Here is a 19,940-nt window from a genome sequence, read left to right as displayed (position 1 = left end):
TGTACTTTTTTGTAGAGACTTGGTTTTGCTATCTTGCCCATGCTGGTCTTGAACTTCTGAGCTCAAGCAATTCACCCACCTTGGCCTCCCAAAGTTCTGGGATTACAGGCATGAGCCCCTGCATCCAGCCCATTCCTATTTTCAAAAGGAAAGATTATGGAAGAAAATCAAGATAGATCACTTGGACAGAGTGAATTTAATAGGATCTCCAATTGCATCTTCCCAATTATTTAGAGGAAGAAGCCAATAAAAGTCCAGAGTGAGTTTTACTTAATTTTCCTGCATGCGTACAAACAGCATCTAGTTTCTCCACATCTGTATCTTTTTTCATAGCTTAAATGAAACCTTGCTTTCCTCTCTAAAGGCTTCCAAAGAAAGACTGTCATTCTCTCACCTTTCCCACCCCCTACCTGCTCTTTCCTTAAGCCAAGTAGTTTCAATGCTAGCCTGTGTGCAAATTATGCTCAAATCCTCAAGAGTCTGCATTTTATTCTAACTTATATAGCTCCTCTAAGAAATTACATTTTCCTTGTCCTTGTTTTTCATTTCACTTCTTTCTTGTTGATTCTTGCTGTAAGCGACCTCAAATTTAATAGTGATTGAGGCTCACATAACTAATTAAAAAATATTCATATAAGACTTCTTTATTGAGATATATAAATTTTCTGCTCTAAACACAATCACCTGGGTATCACAAAGACATATCAAAATCAATATATTCAAAACGGAACTTTCCCTTGAACCTGCTTTATAGACTCTGTTTCCTATTAGTGTTTGAATTAGAAACCTCAGCATTATTATTAATATACGCCTCTCTCATACCATCCATATATAATCAGACACTAGCTCCTATTTGGTTATTTAATCAACTCTGCTTCCCACTGACTGCATTCTGGCTGTCAACATCCTTTACCTGAGCTACCTCAAAAGCCTCCTAATGGGTATCCCTGCACATGGTCTATTTCCACATGACCCCCAAAGTAATCTTTCTAAAATAGAAACCAACCATGTTCTACTCCAAGCACCGTTCAAGGCCTTGATAACCTCCACTCTGATGCTACTACAGTCTCCCTTCATCCGTACACCAGTCCCCACTCCACAAGTACCCAACATTCTCTACCATGTGTCAAACTGGAGAGTCCCGACTCATCTGGTGCCTAAAATGTTTCCTCCAACTTGCATTCTTTAATGTCTGATAGAAGTGTTGTAGCCTCTTACCCTAGTACCGTGGCACCTAGGCTACAACTTCTATCACATACACTGGATTCTATCGCAATTATTCTATACATTGACCCTTCTAAACTAATCCCAAGCTTCTAAGGATAGAAGTTATTCACCCTCTATACCCAGCAATATGGCTGGCACACAGTGGGCACTCAGTGTTTATAAAGTAAATTGATTTCATGCAGATTAGCATAATTTAATATAAAAGTAAGCAAAATTGAGTATCTTCTCTCCTCTAAAGAGTTAACTCAGAGATTATGAATCATCCTGAAAAGTCAAATGTACCTGAATTTGTTATGATCCAGAGGGAATAACTTAATTTAAAACCTCTATGACAAATCATTCAGCAGTAAAATAGCAGCGATAGTAAGCACCTTTATAAAATTCATTTATTTGACACATATTTTTTGAGTATTTTTGTGCCAGGCACTCTGTTAGATACTAGAAACTCTGTGCTAGATGCTGGGAGTCCATTCATTCCAAAGTATTTTCCTGTAAATTATCTCATTTCATTCTCACAACCATCCCATGAAGTAGAGAGGACAGTGATTATAATCCCCATTTGGCAGATGAGACAACTGAAACCAGTTTATGTAACTTGCTCAGAGTCAAAGCCAAAAAGATGCAGCTCTAGAACTAAAACAGTCACCTCCTGAACCTAGGCCTGGTGCTTGCTCTGCTTTAAAAATTATTTAAAATCTGTAAATTCTTGCCCTATCACCTTACCTCCTCTGAAGAAGGTATTAATATTAAAAGGTAATTTTTATTTTGGTCTTAAATGTAAAACTGCAGAAATATGAAGTAGCAGCATCTGCAACAGTCCAAGGTCAGGACTAACCTGTTATCCTTGCACACAGTCACATTATCTCCCCCAGGTATCAGCTTCTTCTGTTCGATCACTCCATAGCTTTCTCGGCAGATCTATATTTAAGGTGGAAAAAAGAAATATTTCAATTTTGTTGACGATTCATCTTTCTGGAACTCAAGTGACTGAGAGAGGCTTTAGGAACAAATGTAGTTTCATGACTATTACAGAAAATTAGTGGGAGAATAATCAGAACTTGAGTCAGAAAACATTAGCACGTTAAAAAACATCTTTTGTTTTAGGACATGGAGTTGCCAATAAATGCAATCAAGGAGAAAATGACATGAACTCAAGAATATGTGTCAAGAGTAGGAAGGATCATTTCTTCAATAAGTTTCCTAAGTGCACGGATTAATCATTCATTCATTTATTCAACACACTCACTGAACCCCTATAACACTCAAGACACTATGACTAAAATAATTTGATTCAAAGAAGTCTCTGACTTTTTTCTATGACTTGAAGAAGAACTAATGTTAATTATCACTCTAAAGATAGTAAGAGAGACAGCCACAATCCTAAGTAAACTGTGGAAATTCTTACCGTGAAGTTGAGGCAGAAAGTCTCCTCCACATCCTCCCCGGGGTAATCTAAAAGCTCCTGGAGACTCCTAATCACAGAATGACAGAAAAGGAAAAGTGTCAAGTCAGACACTGCTGCAACAGTGTTTCTACATCAGTTACATGTCCAGACCATTTCCAAGGAAAAACTATGAAAGAAGATTCTGGAAAAAACATAAATCCAGATGGAGAGAAAATCATGTACCTACACCTTGCAGAGTATTATGGCACTAGACCTATAAAACATTAATTAATTATTCTCTCTTCTTACCGACAAATCTTATTAGACTTGAAAAGAAATTCAGATGGATTTTTAATCTGACATACTTGTGTCTCTTAACTCTGGTGTAGCTTGCAAGTGTGTGTGTATACATACAAATGAGGAGATGGTATTGCAGGGGCCCTCCAGCCAGCTTCACTGGCTTATGCATTAGTAAAATAATCCTTCCATCATACAAAATTTAAAAAGCCACAAAGTCACCACAGCCACTGAGGAATCTTAATGGCTTACTTGTTAATGCAGAAGTCTCTATATGGTAAAGACCGGGGTGCCCAACCTTTTGGCTTCCCTGGGCCACACTGGAAGAAGAAGAATTGCCTTGGGCCATACATAAAATACACTCACACTAATTTTTTTTTAAGAGATGGAGAGAGGAAAAGAAGTTGAGAGGGTATGCATTGCACAGGCGTAACAAGCTGATACTTTGCATGTCAAATGTGTCCATAAAAATATACTGTCTCTGTGTAATTCAGCATAAAACACTGCTAAATGTCTTCAACAACAATATAATTTTAAAAGATTGATTTCAGACACTCCAAAAATTCACAAGCCAAGAAAACTATCATAGTTGTTCACCTTCTCCCTAATGTTAACCCGTGGAAAAAGAGCTTCTTTTTAAATAGTTTTTTCTTCCTTGAGACTGAAGAGACATAAAAATAAGTCTGGTTTTGTTATTAGTACACAGATAAAATATATATTGAAGAAAACATATCTTTACTTTTTTTTTCACCCAGTTAGACTGGCTTTATTATTATTATTTTACTTTAAGTTCTGGGATACATGTGCAGAACGTGCAGGTTTGTTACATAGGTATACAAGTGCTATGGTGGTTTGCTGCACCTATCAACCTGTCATCTAGGTTTTAAGCCCCACATGCATTAGGTATTTGTCAAAATGCTCTCCATCCCCTTCCTCCTCCACCCCCCAACACACCCCACTGTGTGATGTTCCCCTCCCTGTGTCCACACGTTCTCATTGTTCAACTCCCACTTATAAGTGAGAACATGCGGTGTTTGGTTTTCTGTTCCTGTGTTAGCTTGCTAAGAATGATGGCTTCCAGCTTCATCCATGTCCCTGCAAAGGACATAAACTCATTCATTTTTATGGCTGCATAGTATTCCATGGTGTGTATGGGCCACATTTTCTTTATCCAGTCTATCATTGATGGGCATTTGGGTTGGTTCCAAGTCTTTGCTATTGTAAATAGTGCTGCAATAAACATACATGTGTGCATGTGTCTTTATAGTAGAATGATTTATAATCCTTTGGATATATACCCAGTAATGGGACAGCTGGGTCAAATAGTATTTCTACTTCTAGATCCTTGAGGAATCGCCACACTGTCTTCCACAATGGTTGAACTAATTTACACTCCCACCAAGAGTGTAAAAGCATTCCTGTTTCTTCAGAGCCTTGCCAGCATCTATTGTTTCCTGACTTCTTAATAATCGCCATTCTGACTGGCGTGAGATGGTATCTCATTGTGGTTTTGATTTACATTTCTCTAATGACCAGTGATGATGAGCTTTTTTTCATATGTTTGTTTGCCACATAAATGTCTCCTTTTGTGCTCGCTTCGGCAGCACATATACTAAAATTGGAACAATATAGAGAAGATTAGCATGGCCCCTGTGTAAGGATGACATGCAAATTTGTGAAGCGTTCCATATTTAAAAAAAAAAAAAAAAAAGTCTTCTTTTGAGAAGCACCTGTTCGTATCCTTTGCCCACTTTTTGATGGGGTTGTTTTTTTCTTGTAAATTTGTTTAAGTTCCTTGTAGATTCTGGATATTAGACCTTTGTCAGATGGAGAGATTGCAAAAATTTTCCCCATTCTGTAGGTTTTCTGTTCTCTCTGCTGACAGTTTCTTTCACTGTGCAGAAGCTCTTTAGTTCAATTAGATCTCATTTGTCAATTTTGGCTTTTGTTGCCCTTGCTTTTGGTGTTTTAGACGTGAAGTCTTTGCCCATGCCTATGTCCTGAATGGTATTACCTAGGTTTTCTTCTAGAGTTTTTACGGTTTTGGGTTTTTACATTTAAGTCTTTAATCCGTCTTGAGTTAATTTTTGTATAAGGTATAAGGAAGGGGTCCAGTTTCTGTTTTCTGCATATGGCTAGCCAGTTTTCCCAGCACCATTTATTAAAGAGGGAATCCTTTCCTCATTGCTTGTTTTTGTCAGGTTTGTCAAAAATCAGATGATTGTAGATGTGTGGTATTATTTCTGAGGTCTCTGTTCTGTTCTATTGGTCTATATATCTGTTTTGGTACCAGTACCATGTTGTTTTGGTTACTATAGCCTTGTAGTATAGTTTAAAGTCAAGTAGCATAATGTCTCCAGCTTTGCTTTTGCTTAGGATTGTCTTGGCTATACAGGCTCTTTTTTGGTTCCATACAAAATTTAAAGTAGTTTTTTATAATTCTGAACGGAAAGTCAATGGTAGCTTGATGGGAATAGTACTGAATCTATAAATTACTTCAGGAAGTAGGCCATTTTCACAATATTGATTCTTCCTATCCATGAGCATGGAATTTCTTTCCATTTGTTTCTGTTGTCTCTTATTTCTTTGGGAAGTAGTACACTAACACTAATGATAGCTAATGAACTAAAAGAAGAAAAATTGCAAAAAGAATCTCATGATGTTTTAAGAAAGTTTGTGAGTTTGTGTTGGGCTGCATTCAAAGCCGTCCTGGACCACACACAGTCTGCAGGCCGAGGGTTAGACAAGCTTGGTAAAAACACTTTATTATCTCTGTCACACTAACTAAAGAATAATGAAAAAAATGTACTCTAAAAAGAAGAGTATGTTTATGACAACAACAGTCATATCATAGCTCTCAAGAGAATACATTCTTATAACTAGATCTCATTCACACTTCCTTCTTTAGTGAGCTCCAGTCTTGCAATTCTATCAAGAGTTGCCTGGAAAGAAAAGTCCTAGTGTGGAATTTAAATCTGCCACCAGTTAATCAGCCAAAGTCATTACTTGAAATACAAATTCTCAGCCACATAGGCAAAGTAAGGGATGCATATTTCTGTTGCTCTCTAGCCTTCTCTTTCAGTTACCAAAAAATTAACACTGTCTGGGTCTCCTGAGCCACTTTTTAGTATTACTTCTAAGTTTTTTCTTCGACTCTGTGTGCTCTCCCATCCTTTATAGTTTCTCAATATTGGTGTCCTATACGAGAGGGATGCTCTCATTTATGGAGGGTACCTTCATTGGTATACCTTCTCTACAAAAAGATGTTCCCTCCTGTTAAAGTTGTCCTTTTATATACTTGATCTGATGTGACCCAAAACCAATACAGAGAAACTCAAGAATAAAAGGAATTTTAAGAGCCAGAAAGAGAATAACATAACATAAAAATGTGGCTCTACTATTTTGGAAACATTGTGGCAGTTCCTCAAAAGGATAAATACAGAGTTACTCAGCAATTATACTCCTAGGCATATACCAAGAGAAATGAAAACTTGCATTTGTACAAAAACTGCACAAATGTTCATGGCAGCATTATTCATAATAGTCAAAATTGGAAACAACCCGATGTCCATCAACTGATGAATGGATAAATAAAATGTGGCATATCCATATAATGAAACATTATTTGGCAGTTTAAAAAATAAAATACAGTTGGCCCTTCATATCCACATGTTTCCACATCCATGGATTCAACCAAAGGCCAATCAAAATTATAGTATTTTCAGAGAGGTTGACTGATGGGCACAAATACACATTTTGATAGAAGAAATATGACCTTAGTATTTGATAGATCAGTAGGATGACCATAGTTTACAATAATCTATTGTATATTTCAAAATAGAATAATTCGAGTGTTTCTAACATAAAGAGAAATATTTAAGGTGATGGATATCCCAGTTACACTGGTTTGAACTTTACAAATTATATAATGTATTATCACATGTACCCCCAAAATATGTATATCTATTTTGCCTCAACAACAAAGACAGTTTAATTAAAGAAAGAAAATACAGTATTTGCAGGGTGTAAAACCCAAGGATATGGAAGGCCAACTTTTACAATCCATGGGTTCTTCCAGGGCCCCTGCAGGACTTGAGCATATGTGGATTTTGGTATCTGCAGGGTGTCCTGGAACTAATACCCCTCGGATACCAATACTGTACTGATAACACAGGCAATGTTTCAAGCAAGTAGCTGTACAGCTACATCTTAAACACAACACACATAACAGGGTCTAACCATAGGATGCAATAAACTCAGACTTGTACAGATGGTATTTTCAACCTTTAATCCTCATGCCACAGGCAGCCACAACAGTTTCAGATACCAATCGCCTTTTAGCTTTGTACCTTCCTTCAGTGGGTGACAACTCCTTTAAGTCTTCCAAGCCAGGCTTTACGTTGAGTAACTTCTTGTAGAGAGCCAATGGGAAGTGGAGATCAACTACAGTGGAGTTGTAGATAGCTAGTCCACAGGTTATACCAATCAAGTGAAACCAGTTGTGCTCTACAAAACACTTTTCAGGACATATACAAATGTGTTAAAAAGAAATGCAATGTTTGTGGCCTTCAAACATTCTATCATTTCCCTCAAAATATTTTCAAAATAAAAGAATAAAGGTCTCATTAATATTTAGTTACCTTCTGTAGCAAAGAAACACCCTGACAAAAGTTGTTATCCATTAAAGATGCAATGTAGACAGAGTTAAGCATTTGTACCCACTGATACAGAGAACAGCTCACAGTCATCTAGAGCAGGGCTATCCAACAGAACTTTCAGCCATGATAGAAACATTCTATTCTGTCCCATCTTATATGGTAGCCACTGGATACATGTGTCTACTAGGCACAGGAAATGTGGCTAGTACTATGGAGCAAATGAATCTTTGCTGTTACTTACTTTTAAATAAATAATACATAAATAGCCACATGTGGCTAGTGCCTAGTGGCTACCTTTTGGTATGGTGCAGATCTAGGAAGAAAACTCTCATAGAAAAAAATGTAAATGACAGTCTGATTGAAATTAGAACGCCTTTAAAAACTTAGCTCTCCTACTGAAGTTTCAAAAATAAAGTGTGCATGCATATGTGTGTGTGTGATAATATATTATCATAGTTATTAAAATCAGACATATTTCATTATTGACCTTCCACATGTCACAAAACCAATTTATCACACTGTTTCCTTTCACCCTTCTCAGATAACAAGACTTGGATCTTACCTACTAGAAATGGAAATGGGACTGATGGCTCACAAAATGCACTATGAGGTCTTGGCAACAAGTATAAATGAAGACCGGATAAACATTTTAATTACTTATAAACATTTTGAATTATTATCCTTGTTATGTTCCCCTTTGCAAAGTTAGAAGTTAGGGGATTGGTCTGACAACAAAAAGAAAAGGAAAGTTTAATTTAATCCATCTGTTTAACTGTGACACCACTTACTTACCGTATCTGAAAACCACAAGAGATTTGAATCTTGATAGTAGGTAAACATTCCATAGATGGGATTCAAAAGTTCTTTTAACAGCAAAAGAAAAAATTCCTTTGTAACACCACCAGCATCCACTGCTTCTTCACCATCAAAGATTACCTTAAAATAATAGAATAGAATTAATGCTTCAGGGAAATCTATGACAAATTTTATCTCTTTTTAGCAGACAATTTTCTAAACTCAGGACAAAGGAAGGAAAGCATAACAAAGAATATACACTGATGCAATGAAAACTGCAAGGTGTGTCTGTTGATTATTGCTGGTAAAGTTTTAACAAGGTACTTACAGATACATACAATTTTTACTAGGTGCTTCCAGGGATACAAAGGAAGTCAGAAATTTACCATGTGTCCTTAGAAAGTCTACCACCTATTGGCTGGGCGCGGTGGCTCACACCTGTAATCCTAGCACTTTGGGAGGCCAAGGCAGGCAGATCACCTGAGGTCAGGAGTTCAAGACCAGCCTGGCAAACATGGTGAAACCCTGTCTCTACTAAAAATACAAAAATGAGCCTGGCGTGGTGGCGGGCACCTGTAATCCACTAGTCGGGAGGATGAGACAGGAGTGTCGCTTGAATCTGGGAGGCAGAGGTTGCAATGAGCCGAGATCGCACCACTGCACTCCAGCCTGGGCAACAAAGAGTGAAACTCCGACAAAAAAAAAAAAAAAAAAAAAAAAAAAAAGTCTACCATCTACTTAAGGGCGGAAAGACAAACATAAAAGAAGCAGAGAATACTTTTTATTTTTAAAGAGTCAAATATATAATGAGAGGTAAATATTCTGGCACATAGAAAAAAATGATTTTTCATTTAACTTGAATAAAAGAACATTTTCTGGGAGAAATCACTCTCAATAGGGTTCTTGAAGTAACTGCTACATGTAGAAGAGAAGAGGGTATTCTAATCAGACACAGACATGGGCTCTGTGAGGGAGTGGAAGTGGGCATGCTGGATACATAATGGTTATTAACTAACAACTACAGCAAATCAACAAATGGCATGGAGTTTACTACATGCCAGCTCTTAAACTCTATAAACCTAATCCTCAGAACAGCCTTACGCATAGGGTACTATTATCATCCCCATTTCATAGATAATGACTCGGGCAGGCACAGAACTGCCCGAGCATTCAACAAAGCTTACACTTATGGCTGTCTTCAAGACTGCCTAGAGCAGGACAAGAGGAAAAGTGGGACAGAGACTAGGACCTGGATTACACAGATGCCAGAAGAATACTGCTACAAAGCAAGAACTGCCTCACCTGAATTACCTATTGAAAACGGGCAAAAAGAAAAGCTGTATCAAAAATATAACCCAGAAGTTCTGGGGAGAACAACCAGGCAGATTGATGTGACTGATGCTACTTATTAGGAATTTTGGAAAGGATAACAATATTATGGAGATGATCAGTTCATTTCATGCCTATTACATTTCTGAAAGTGAAACCTATAACAAGATTAGCAATAGGGATATGGAAGTTGTCTGAGGGAAAAGATGAATGACTTTAAACAATCTCAAATAATTCACTAAGTATTTCTGGAATACCTACTGTGTACCAAGCATTATGCCAAGCCCTGGAAATATGCATGATCTATGGAGAGAGAAATTTTTTTTCATTTAATAATTTGCAGGTACTAGGTGTGCCTCTCATAATAGGCCAATAGCTTCCTAGATGATTTTACTACCTTTCCATTTTCCTATTTTACCTTCTTTCTCTTAAATCTTTGATATCCACAATCTTCCTAAATGACAGCTTAATAGTGGGAATTAGTCAAAGCTTTCGTTTTTGTTGTTGTTTGCTTGTTTTTGATAGAGCTAGAACTGGTACACCAAAGACAGCAGAAGAAGACAAAGAAAGCACTCTAATCTTTCAAATAATCCACTGGTATTTTCATCCAATGTTACACTGAGGTGTTCTGTTTGGTGATTTGACAAAAGGAGGTGATTAAATTCTTGCAAAATGAATGAAAGAATGGCTGCACCCCACAATTTTAATAAGATCACTGCTGCTTAATCAACACTGTTCAAAGAAAAATTGCAAAGGTATTTAGAGGAATACCCTGAAGGAACTCACTTTGAGAGGCTTTTTCAAATCAATATCAGAATGAATGCTCAGCTCTCTTAGGGCATCTCCAACAAGGTTGTTCCTGCGAACGTGAAGGACCAGGAAGGGGCTTCTGGCCAGCAGAGGCTCCAGGGTGAGAAGCATGAAGACATTCTGCAGGTTGGCTCCATTGACTGCCACCTGGAATGGCACAGTCAAAAACACAATTACTCAGAGCACACGTGTGAGTTGGGAGAGCAGTCAGCTGTGCTTCTGGACTTGAGGGCACTGACTGCATCTCCATTTTGTTCATTTTTTTACCTCTTAACTTCCACAGATTTTCTAAGTTACTTATGTTTATACAGCACATAAGTCTTTCTAATCTGGACTCACAGAAATTAACTAAAACAGTTTATGGGTCATATGATCTATAACCAGGTCCAGGAAAGTGACTTAAACTAGCTGATTAATACTAAAATAGTATCATGCTTGAAGAAACATGGTAGAAAGTAGGTAAAAACCACAACTTTCAAAATGGCAGGAAAAGAAAGCTAATAACCGCTTGTCAAAAAGAGTTATTCTTTGAAAAATGTTCATTTCTCTTGAAAACCTCTGAACTGTCAATATCACAGATACAGCAATACGAAAACAAACATATACATAGATAGATGCAGTCAGAGCTGGAAAGAGACAGACAAGCAGACAGAGAGATGGAGAGGGAAAGATAAATGAAGTTATGTATCTATATCTACCAACGGTAGGAATTGGAGGACCTGAGCTGCTAATTCACAAATGTTTTTGTGGCTTGTCAAAATCAATTATACTTTATAATAAAAATGTGTATTTAAAATAGATTATTAAATAAATCTCTATAACAAGTTTTTATTCAACAAAGAATTCCCAAGTTCCATTTAATTCTCTATGTCAGGAGTCAGCAAACTGAGGCCCCACACATCAAATCCAGCCTGCTGCCTGTTTTTTCATAGCTCTTGAGCTAATAATGGCTTCTACTTTTTTTTTCTTTTGAGAAGAGTCTTGCTCTGTCGCTCAGGCTGGAGTGTGTTGGCGCAATCTCGGCTCACTGAAACCTCCACATCCCAGGTTCAAGTGATTCTCCTGTCTCAGCCTCCCGAGTAGCTGAGATTACAGGTGGGCGCCACCAAGCCCAACTAAGTTTTGTATTTAGAGACAGGGTTTTACCACGTTGGCCAGGCTGGTCTTCCCAACCTCTGATAAGCCCGCCTCGGCCTCCCAAAGTGTTAGGATTATAGGCATGAGCCACTGCGCCCGGCATGGTTTCCACATTTTTTTAATGGGTGAAAAAAATCAAATGAAGAATAATCTTTCGCCACATGTAAAAATTATATAATATGCAAATTTCAACATACATAAAGTTTTGTTGGAATATAGCCATGCTCATTCATTTATATATTGTCTATCAATGCTTTTGTGCTAAAACAGGGTTGAATAGTTGTAACAGAGACCATATGGTCCCCAAAGCTTAAAACATTTACTAAGCTGTCCTTTTGCCAATCTCTACTACATAAATGTGTATTCACCTATGTGTGTTATATTCAACACAAAATTACTGAAAAGTTTCAAACAGTTTTAAGAATTATAACAGAATTTCAACCAAATATGTTTTCTCCTACTAGAAAAAACTACAACTGAATGTCTAGAATGGGAGAAACACAGTAAAAAGAGGAAATAATTTCTAAAATATGATACCTGCATCTGTAGTTCAGCATCTGTCTGTAACATTTTGGTCTTGGCTTGGGCATCAAAGATGAAAGGGTAGGAACAAAGTGTTACAGTATCCTAGAATAAAGCACATTAATGACAGTATTACACTATTCCACAGAAAGTATGGCTGGAAAAATATAAAAGCAAATTTAAAAAGGATCATTTACCTGTATTATTGATGGTCTAGCCTTCTGTGTAAAGAAAAATAAAAAGTCTCTTACTTAAATTGTAAAACCTGAATTTTAATCCCTCCAAAAGTAAAATATAAATAACAAAACACAGAATCAATCTGACTACTGGCCATAGAACTAACACCATTTGAAAGGCTAAATTTTGAGGGAAAAGATGTTTTGATGGCCACAGAATGAGAAAAAGAGCAAAAGCAATTAAAAAATATTCTTATGCCCATTAAAGGGCATGTCACTAACTCTCCACAATTCACAGCATTAATAGAATTCTCTTTTATAAGAAATCTAATTCCAAAACAGGAGCTTTACAACCTTGACTTCACAGGTTAATTTTTGTTGGGTAAAGTGGACAATACAAATTAGATTTTGTTAAATGATGTTGCATCTTCCTACACACACACACACACACACACACACACACACACAGGCTGCTACTCTTAGGAGAAACCAAGTATTTGAAAAGAATTTCAGGTGCTTCTAAAAAGGACTTTATCTAGTAAGCTGTCGCTGACTCAGCACTTAGTCTAGTACTTGGCCTACAGAACACATTCCATCAATATGTGAATGCACCTGTGAATAAACTTTGGAGGGGAGTAATGGTAAAAACCCACAACCACAATGAAGGACGTCTAGGAGATAATGTTATAGTTTCACTTTTTGTTAAGTTACGTAACAAACATTAACTTAATATTAACTTAATAGAAACAAAAAAAATCAACAATATAGGTCATGTTGATCTGTAGCAAGAATTCTCAAAGAGAAAACCATGGGTGTATTCTCAGAGATCTGGGAGTGCTCTATGTATTTCTTAATGATATCCTAAACAAAATTAGTAAAACACATCAAGTTACATTTGTTTGAATAACTGCATTGGCATCATGTTATTATTTAATTGTCCAGGTGTAGTGAGAAAAGAGAGAAGCAGTCTTGGCATGTGGATGCTCCATCTGCACCTAAGAAAAGGCCAATGCGGTCCTGGCTTGCTGCATAAACATGGTTTAACAGCAGTTGAAGGAGAAAACAGAAGTGAATCATCCCAGCCAGATGGGCGGTGGAACTCAAGCACCAGGGCCTGACAGCAGGCAGGCCACATCCACAATGCAACTGGGATTTGGGTTCAATAAGGCATGTTTGATCATCACATAAAATCAATGAGGCTAATCTGCATTTTATTGCTGTTAGAGTTTTGTTTGTATTTAATTTATAAATTTGGTTTGGTTTTATAATTGTACTATATCAGTACTATATGAATAAGCAGCATGTGCCTTCTTTTGTCCTTATGGATATTTAAATAAAATCATTTAAAAGCAATTTTAATTAAAATCTACCCTGTTAACCCTTTATACCTAGGTTCCTCCAGGGATCTTGGCACATTTCTCTAGACAGAAAAGCACTAATTGAAGAAACAATTCCAGTCCAGTGAGATCAGGTATGAAATCCTGCATATATAATCCAGACCAATCTTACTCACTCTCATATCCAATTACTTTGAAGTTAGAAATCTAGATGACTAAAAACAAAAAAACAAAATCACACCATAAAACAGCACTATACAAAGCTAAGTCATCTTCTAGTCTAGGTACCTACAAAAGATATAAGCATCCTGGGAAAGAAAGTAGGCTTAAAACTGGTGCCAATATTCAGAATTGCCTAATCTGTTTCTCAGAAGAGATTAGTTTATGCAAAGCATTATCTGCCTATTCTCAAGGGAAAAGAAAGATCTCGAATGTGTGTTGGTCTATAAAGCAAGATAAAGTTTTAGATATTTCAAATATAAAAGTGACTGTGGAAGAAGTGATAATAAAAACAGTTCTGGCATTACAGAGTCCGAGCCTACTTAGTATTTTTAAGTACATACTGACATTTTAGTTGGTGTAATGCAGTTATTTCAGACATCAATCAGCAGTTTTGTCTATATTCCTTGGCTCTTTCCAGTCCCACTCCTGTTCTGACTCTCTCCCCCCACCCTCTTCCTATAACCCCCACCTCGAGCCTCCCTGCACCCCTTAAATACCCACCTTCTGCAGCTCGTAGTCCCTCTCAGCATCCCTCACCTGACCCCTTCCCACACCCCAGAGGTGAAGGAACCCAGTTCTGGAATCGGGCTGATCTCTCTACTGCAGAAGGGGAGGAGTTAAATTGAGGGCAGGGTCACCATTCTCTCTGTTGAGTGGGATGGCTGGGAAGAAATCCAAAACTGCCTCAGTTAGGAGCCACAGCCAAAGCCAGAGAGACACTGCCCAGAGCTGGTGGTCTAGAGAAGTCTCAGGTGAGCCAGCAAGGCAGGCAGGAAGATATGGAAGCCTTACAAAACAGAAGTGCCAGCTCTAAGGAAGGCAAAGGATGGAGCGGTATTCAGTCAAAAGAAGCCGCGAATCTGTAACAAAGGTCTGCTTACACACCCACAGACTTTTCATAAGTCTGTAAGTTTTTGTATTTGACATATAATAATTTAATTGTGTTAACTTTTATTCTGTGAATACTGAATATTTTAGAAATTCTACTCACACTGATATTTCCATATTATACAAAAGAAGTCTGCATGATTTTGTGCTACTATTGCTATTCATAACCTAGAAGGATGCATATGAACTGATAAGATATATGATTATCTCCTGAGAGGCTACTTGTCTTGGACTATGCATTCCTCAAAAATGAGTATCACAGACTTAAAACTAGTAAAGTACTAGTGGACCATATTTCAAGTCTCCCTGCCTGAAACGGGGCTGCGCTGTGACCTAAGCTCATTTTTAAAGTATATGAAATAGAAGCAATGAATAAGTAAATGGGATAGAACAGAAAAATTGGGAATATCATTTTTTTTAAATACGAAGTCAACATTTGCTAAATGTGGCTGCAAGTGGGGCAGGAGGCACTACACGCACACTTGCAATACTGGAGAAGAAATACAGCCTCCTCTGCCTTAGGACCTGTCTTGTCTCACACGTGCACAATACTCACAACTGGGGACAAAACACTGCCTGGCTGCGTCTCCTTTAACACATACAGCAAGATGTCCAGCTTTATCTAGCTTTTATTTTTGAAGGATTTACATTGTGGCACTGACTTTCCCCACTTGTGCTGCCCTCTAGAGGAGCCCACCACTCCCACACTCTGTGCTGTTTGGTTTTTAAGTGCAGATAATGGCAAGTTACTGATTGAAGTAAAGGAATCACTACCACCTCTTCTTTAAAAGGAGTAAAAATCAGCCACTTTAGAATGTTCCTTCTGCACACATGTGTTAGATCCCTTTGGAATTTTTCACTGCTGCTTCTGGGATAAACACTCTGCAAAGGCAGACACCATATCCATACATGTTTCCACTCCGTGACTAGCAGGCAGACACGGCACACATTAGGTGCTCAAGAACTGCTTAGTGAAAAATAGTTATTGAGGGCTTATTATATACTAAGTACTCGGCTAAGCAAGGTCTTTCCATGCTTTCTCCCATTTAATTTCCACAATCTGTTATAATTCTTATTCACAAAAGAGGATGCTGGGCCTATAGAAATTAGGTAACTTGTCTAAGGCCACGGCCATTAGACCAGAGTGGGGAACTGAACCCAGGTCTTTTTGACTGGAGCATGTGCTCAACAATATACTACACAGCCTCAGCTAGTAACAAGCTAAAAATGCCAACACACATCAAAAAAATCCATTTATTATTTAAAAGTAGTTAAAATAAACAAAAATAACATATGAAATAGCTTTAGTATTTTAAACTCCAAAATATCAAGAAATTTAAAATTCAATTTCTAATAGCATTGTACCTCATACAACAAAAAAAATTCCACAAAAATCACAAAAGGTCACACACTAATTTCATGTAATTTTTCCATATTTCTTTAACAACTATAATAGTTATTGAAGAGATGAGCATCTGTTATTCAAGATCTGATATTTGTTTATCAAATGTTGAGAAAGGAAGTTTAAAATATTGTAAAAGTTACTTAAATATCTCTACTCAGAGACTACTGTCATAATAATCTAGATTTTAACATGAGCAACTTCTTTTTCAGAGTAAAAAAGAATTACAATTTGTTAGACTTATTTTATTCAGCATCAAGTCACAGAAAGGGTAGATTAGAAATCAGAAGAATTGACTTTTATTGCTAATGAAATTAGTGGAGAAATTGTTTAACTTCCATTTCCTCATCTAGAAACAAAGCAGTTGGCCTAAATAATTCATCAGGCTTATTTTTCCACTCATAATGTTATTATTCAGTGAATAATTATTCATAAATTGATAAAAGAGAAGGGCTTATTTTTTAATAATTCCTAAATTTGAAAGTGAAAACAGAGTTCATTACTAGCCTCCATGTTAAATTTCCCAAGTCAACCCATTTAGAACACTCTAACTCATTTATATTAAAAAGTACTATCCTGGCCAGGCACAGTGGCTTACCCCTGTAATCCCAGCACTTTGGGAGGCCGAGGCTGGTGAATCACTTGAGCTCATGAGTTCAAGGCCAGTTTGGGAAACATTACAAAACCCCATCTCTACAAAAAATACACAAATTAGCCAGGCATGATGGCACGCACCTGTAGTCCCAGCTACTCGGGAGGCTGAGGTGGGAGAATGGCTTGAGCCTGGGAAGCAGAGGTTGCAGTGAGCCAAGATGGTGACACTGCACTCCAGCCTGGGTGATAGAGCCAGACCTTGTCTCAAAAAAAAGTTTTGTTTTCTCAGGGTAATCATAAAATCTTATTTAAAAATAAAACATTGTATGCATTTTTTAAGTCTCTAGAGAAAAAAATACAACATTGTGTCTAGCATTCACCATATATTATTTGACAAAGAAAACAATCCCGCTTGTTCAGTTAGATCAGCCTATTTAAATGCCTTGCTTTTGGAGACAACTGCTGACTTCCAAAAACCCCACAGGAAAAATATTGCCCTAATATTGGTGATGAACCTGCTACACTGGCAAGGACTCACCTCAAATCTGCTGCACATGGCTTCACAAAATACAATAACCAAATTATCATTCTGTTTTCTGACCTAACTCAAATTTGCACATACTCCACAGATGGGAGATCCTTAAGAGCCTTGCATATATCCCAAGCCGGTGTGCTATCAAAAGGAGCAGTTCCTGCCATGCCAGAGGTGGTAGGCAGGAATCCGCAGGCCCCTGAATGGCATATCTAAAATACGGTGAGACAGCACTTGGTCAGGGATGTGTGACACTTTCACACACATAATTCTCAATCAGAAGAGGCCTACGGGGTCCAGGTAGCTGACATATGACGACTGGAGTAGGCTGTCAGAAGATGATAATTAGCAAATGATCCTTCCTCAATGTCAAGGATAAATTAAGCTGCAGTGGGAATTGTGGCATATACATAAGCCTCATCTAAAGAGTCACTCTTGAACTCCAGCCACTTGGTGTCCTATGGGAAGACAGGTCGTGTTGTCAGGTCTTCCAAGTTTCGAGGAAACCTAAAAATTCGTATTTGTATGTGTCTTGTTTTTTTTTTTTTGAAATTATGGTTTAAAAAAACCTAACATAACATGTACCATCTTAAGCATTTTTAAGTGTACAGTTCAGCAGGGTTAAGTATATTCACACTGGTGTACAATTGGATTTCCAAACTTTCTTATCTTGCAAAACTGAAACTATACTCATTAAATAGCAACTCTCCATTTTCCCCTGCCTCCAGCCCCTAGCAATCACCATTCTACTTTCTGTTTCTGTGAATTTGACTACTTTAGATACTCTGATTTTTTTAAAGGGGGCAACAGATAAAATGTGTAACATTCTGGGTGACTACTCATTTATGACTCCTTATAACATTGATGATTACTTAAGGCACTTCCAAGTTTCTAGAATGCAAAAGGCCAGCTGGATGAAGAATAGGTGAGACATTGACATCAAAGTCAAAGACATATTATACAGCTCACATGTGCTTTTGTTATAAAAAGACTAAAGCTTTAAAATATGCTTTATGAATTCTTACCATCCCTGCTTGATGCAAGAACCACATGAGGTAGTCTTCCTGAATGTCCACAAGATTGGAAATCTCAGGAATGTAAAATGTATCATATTCCACATGCTTCACTTTAAGATTTACCTAATGAAGAACAAAATACAGACAACTGAAACATGGCTTCTTAGACAGCATCTCACTAGGACATTTTACCCTACCATCTAATCACCCCCTCCCCACTAGCACCTCCTATGCTCACCTTATATAACTTCTCCAAGAGTTTGAGAGCTGCTGTAATATAATTGTTAAACAGTACGGGAATTAAGAATGTCTTTCTTCCCCTCAGTAGATAAAGGACTGCACCTTTATAGAGGTTTACCAGCTTCATGAAATATTTCGGGCATACCTGAGACCACCAGTTATCTTTAGAAAGAAAGAAAAGACATATTTCAACATGTAATCTTGGGCAAGTATTTATATCTTCTGCCTGCCAGTTAAAAATTGCTTTGTCTAGAAGATAAACATTAGTCTAAAATACATTTTCCCAAAACTGACTTTAAAAAAGAATCCATTAAAACCTTTTTGGGGAGAACAACAGCTGTACAAGAATCCCTGGAGCTTTTTTTGTAAAGCCTGGTCTGATTTTTTGCGAAGACTCAATCTGAAGGTTAACTTAAAAGTCCAATTCCAGACTACATGTGGACAAGATACACATATTTTGGGCAGGAGTGATGCCCAATGTATTAATCCAAAAAGCATTCTTATGTCCTAGCGCTTTTAGCCAGACTGCTCCACTAAATCCTGAAGCAGAAATGCAAAGGATGACACACCACACACCCTAGAAGCAGCACCAATATGGCAACCATTCCCTTCCCCTTAAGAGGTATCATTAGTTGAAAAACTACCATTTTTATTTCTCACCAAAAAATGCTTTCTCATAACCAGACAAGAAGATTATATCACTGGCTTATACTTCATTGGAAATAAACTCAGCCATACTGAAATACTTAAAGAATGAAATAGTATGTCTGAGATTTCCTTTAAAATACTCCAACAAAAAATAAAAAGGTGGCGAGGGCGAGGGACAGATGAAATAAAATGGGCAAAATACTGACAACTGCTGAAGTTGTGTGGTGACTACCTGTAGCATACTCTGTACTTTGGGATATTCTTTTAAATATCAATAGTTAGAAGTCAACAATAAATTAAGTGTAAAATTGAACAATTATGTTATCTTTGTATTGTCCAGCCTGGAAAAATAAAAATGAAAAAACTCTAAAACTTGAAAGTCGGGTAAGATTTCTTCTGAGATTGCCACCTCTCTGTTTCACATCAACTAGAACACCTGAGAAAATGTGCTCCAAAATGCTTTTGATCTTAAAAAAAATTAAGTACTAACATTTTACTAGTGCTTTCATTATTATTTCTGTTTTTATCTCTTCCACAAAGGTGGAAGCAATATAGAAAAGCCAGTATTCCACCTTCAGGAACACAATCTCTTTATTCATGGCGAGACCACACTCAAGTAACGTCCCAGTTCATCTGGAACACAGAAATTACTGAGCTGCAATGACACCTAACAAAATTTACCAGGGGGGGGGAAAAAGTAAAAAGCCAGGTGATAGACTTCCTGCA

General features: G+C 37.4%; 1 protein-coding gene and 1 non-coding gene across 3 annotated transcripts in view; one reads left to right on the top strand and one right to left on the bottom strand.

Annotated features, from left to right (window-relative positions):
• HERC3 (HECT and RLD domain containing E3 ubiquitin protein ligase 3) overlaps positions 1–19,940 on the bottom strand; it is a 138,157-nt gene that overhangs the window by 39,168 nt on the left and 79,049 nt on the right. For both annotated transcript variants that reach the window (XR_004031735.1, XM_030819118.1), the window contains exons 15-23: positions 18,565–18,728; positions 18,336–18,449; positions 12,357–12,380; positions 12,175–12,264; positions 10,477–10,647; positions 8,359–8,502; positions 7,258–7,424; positions 2,633–2,699; positions 2,063–2,145 (exon numbers count right to left, since the gene is read on the bottom strand). Coding sequence is in view for 1 of the 2 variants with exons in the window: in XM_030819118.1 (XP_030674978.1) it covers positions 2,063–2,145; positions 2,633–2,699; positions 7,258–7,424; positions 8,359–8,502; positions 10,477–10,647; positions 12,175–12,264; positions 12,357–12,380; positions 18,336–18,449; positions 18,565–18,728 (1,024 nt within the window). In the remaining variant the exon portion in view is untranslated. The remainder of the gene's footprint in view (positions 1–2,062; positions 2,146–2,632; positions 2,700–7,257; positions 7,425–8,358; positions 8,503–10,476; positions 10,648–12,174; positions 12,265–12,356; positions 12,381–18,335; positions 18,450–18,564; positions 18,729–19,940) is intronic.
• LOC115836867 lies at positions 4,497–4,603 on the top strand. The gene has a single exon (XR_004031859.1). It is a non-coding gene; the product is annotated as a U6 spliceosomal RNA (small nuclear RNA).

The sequence above is a fragment of the Nomascus leucogenys genome, chromosome 9, assembly GCF_006542625.1.
Source record: "Nomascus leucogenys isolate Asia chromosome 9, Asia_NLE_v1, whole genome shotgun sequence".
Lineage (NCBI taxonomy): Eukaryota > Metazoa > Chordata > Mammalia > Primates > Hylobatidae > Nomascus > Nomascus leucogenys.
This window is presented reverse-complemented; position numbering and strand designations above follow the sequence as displayed.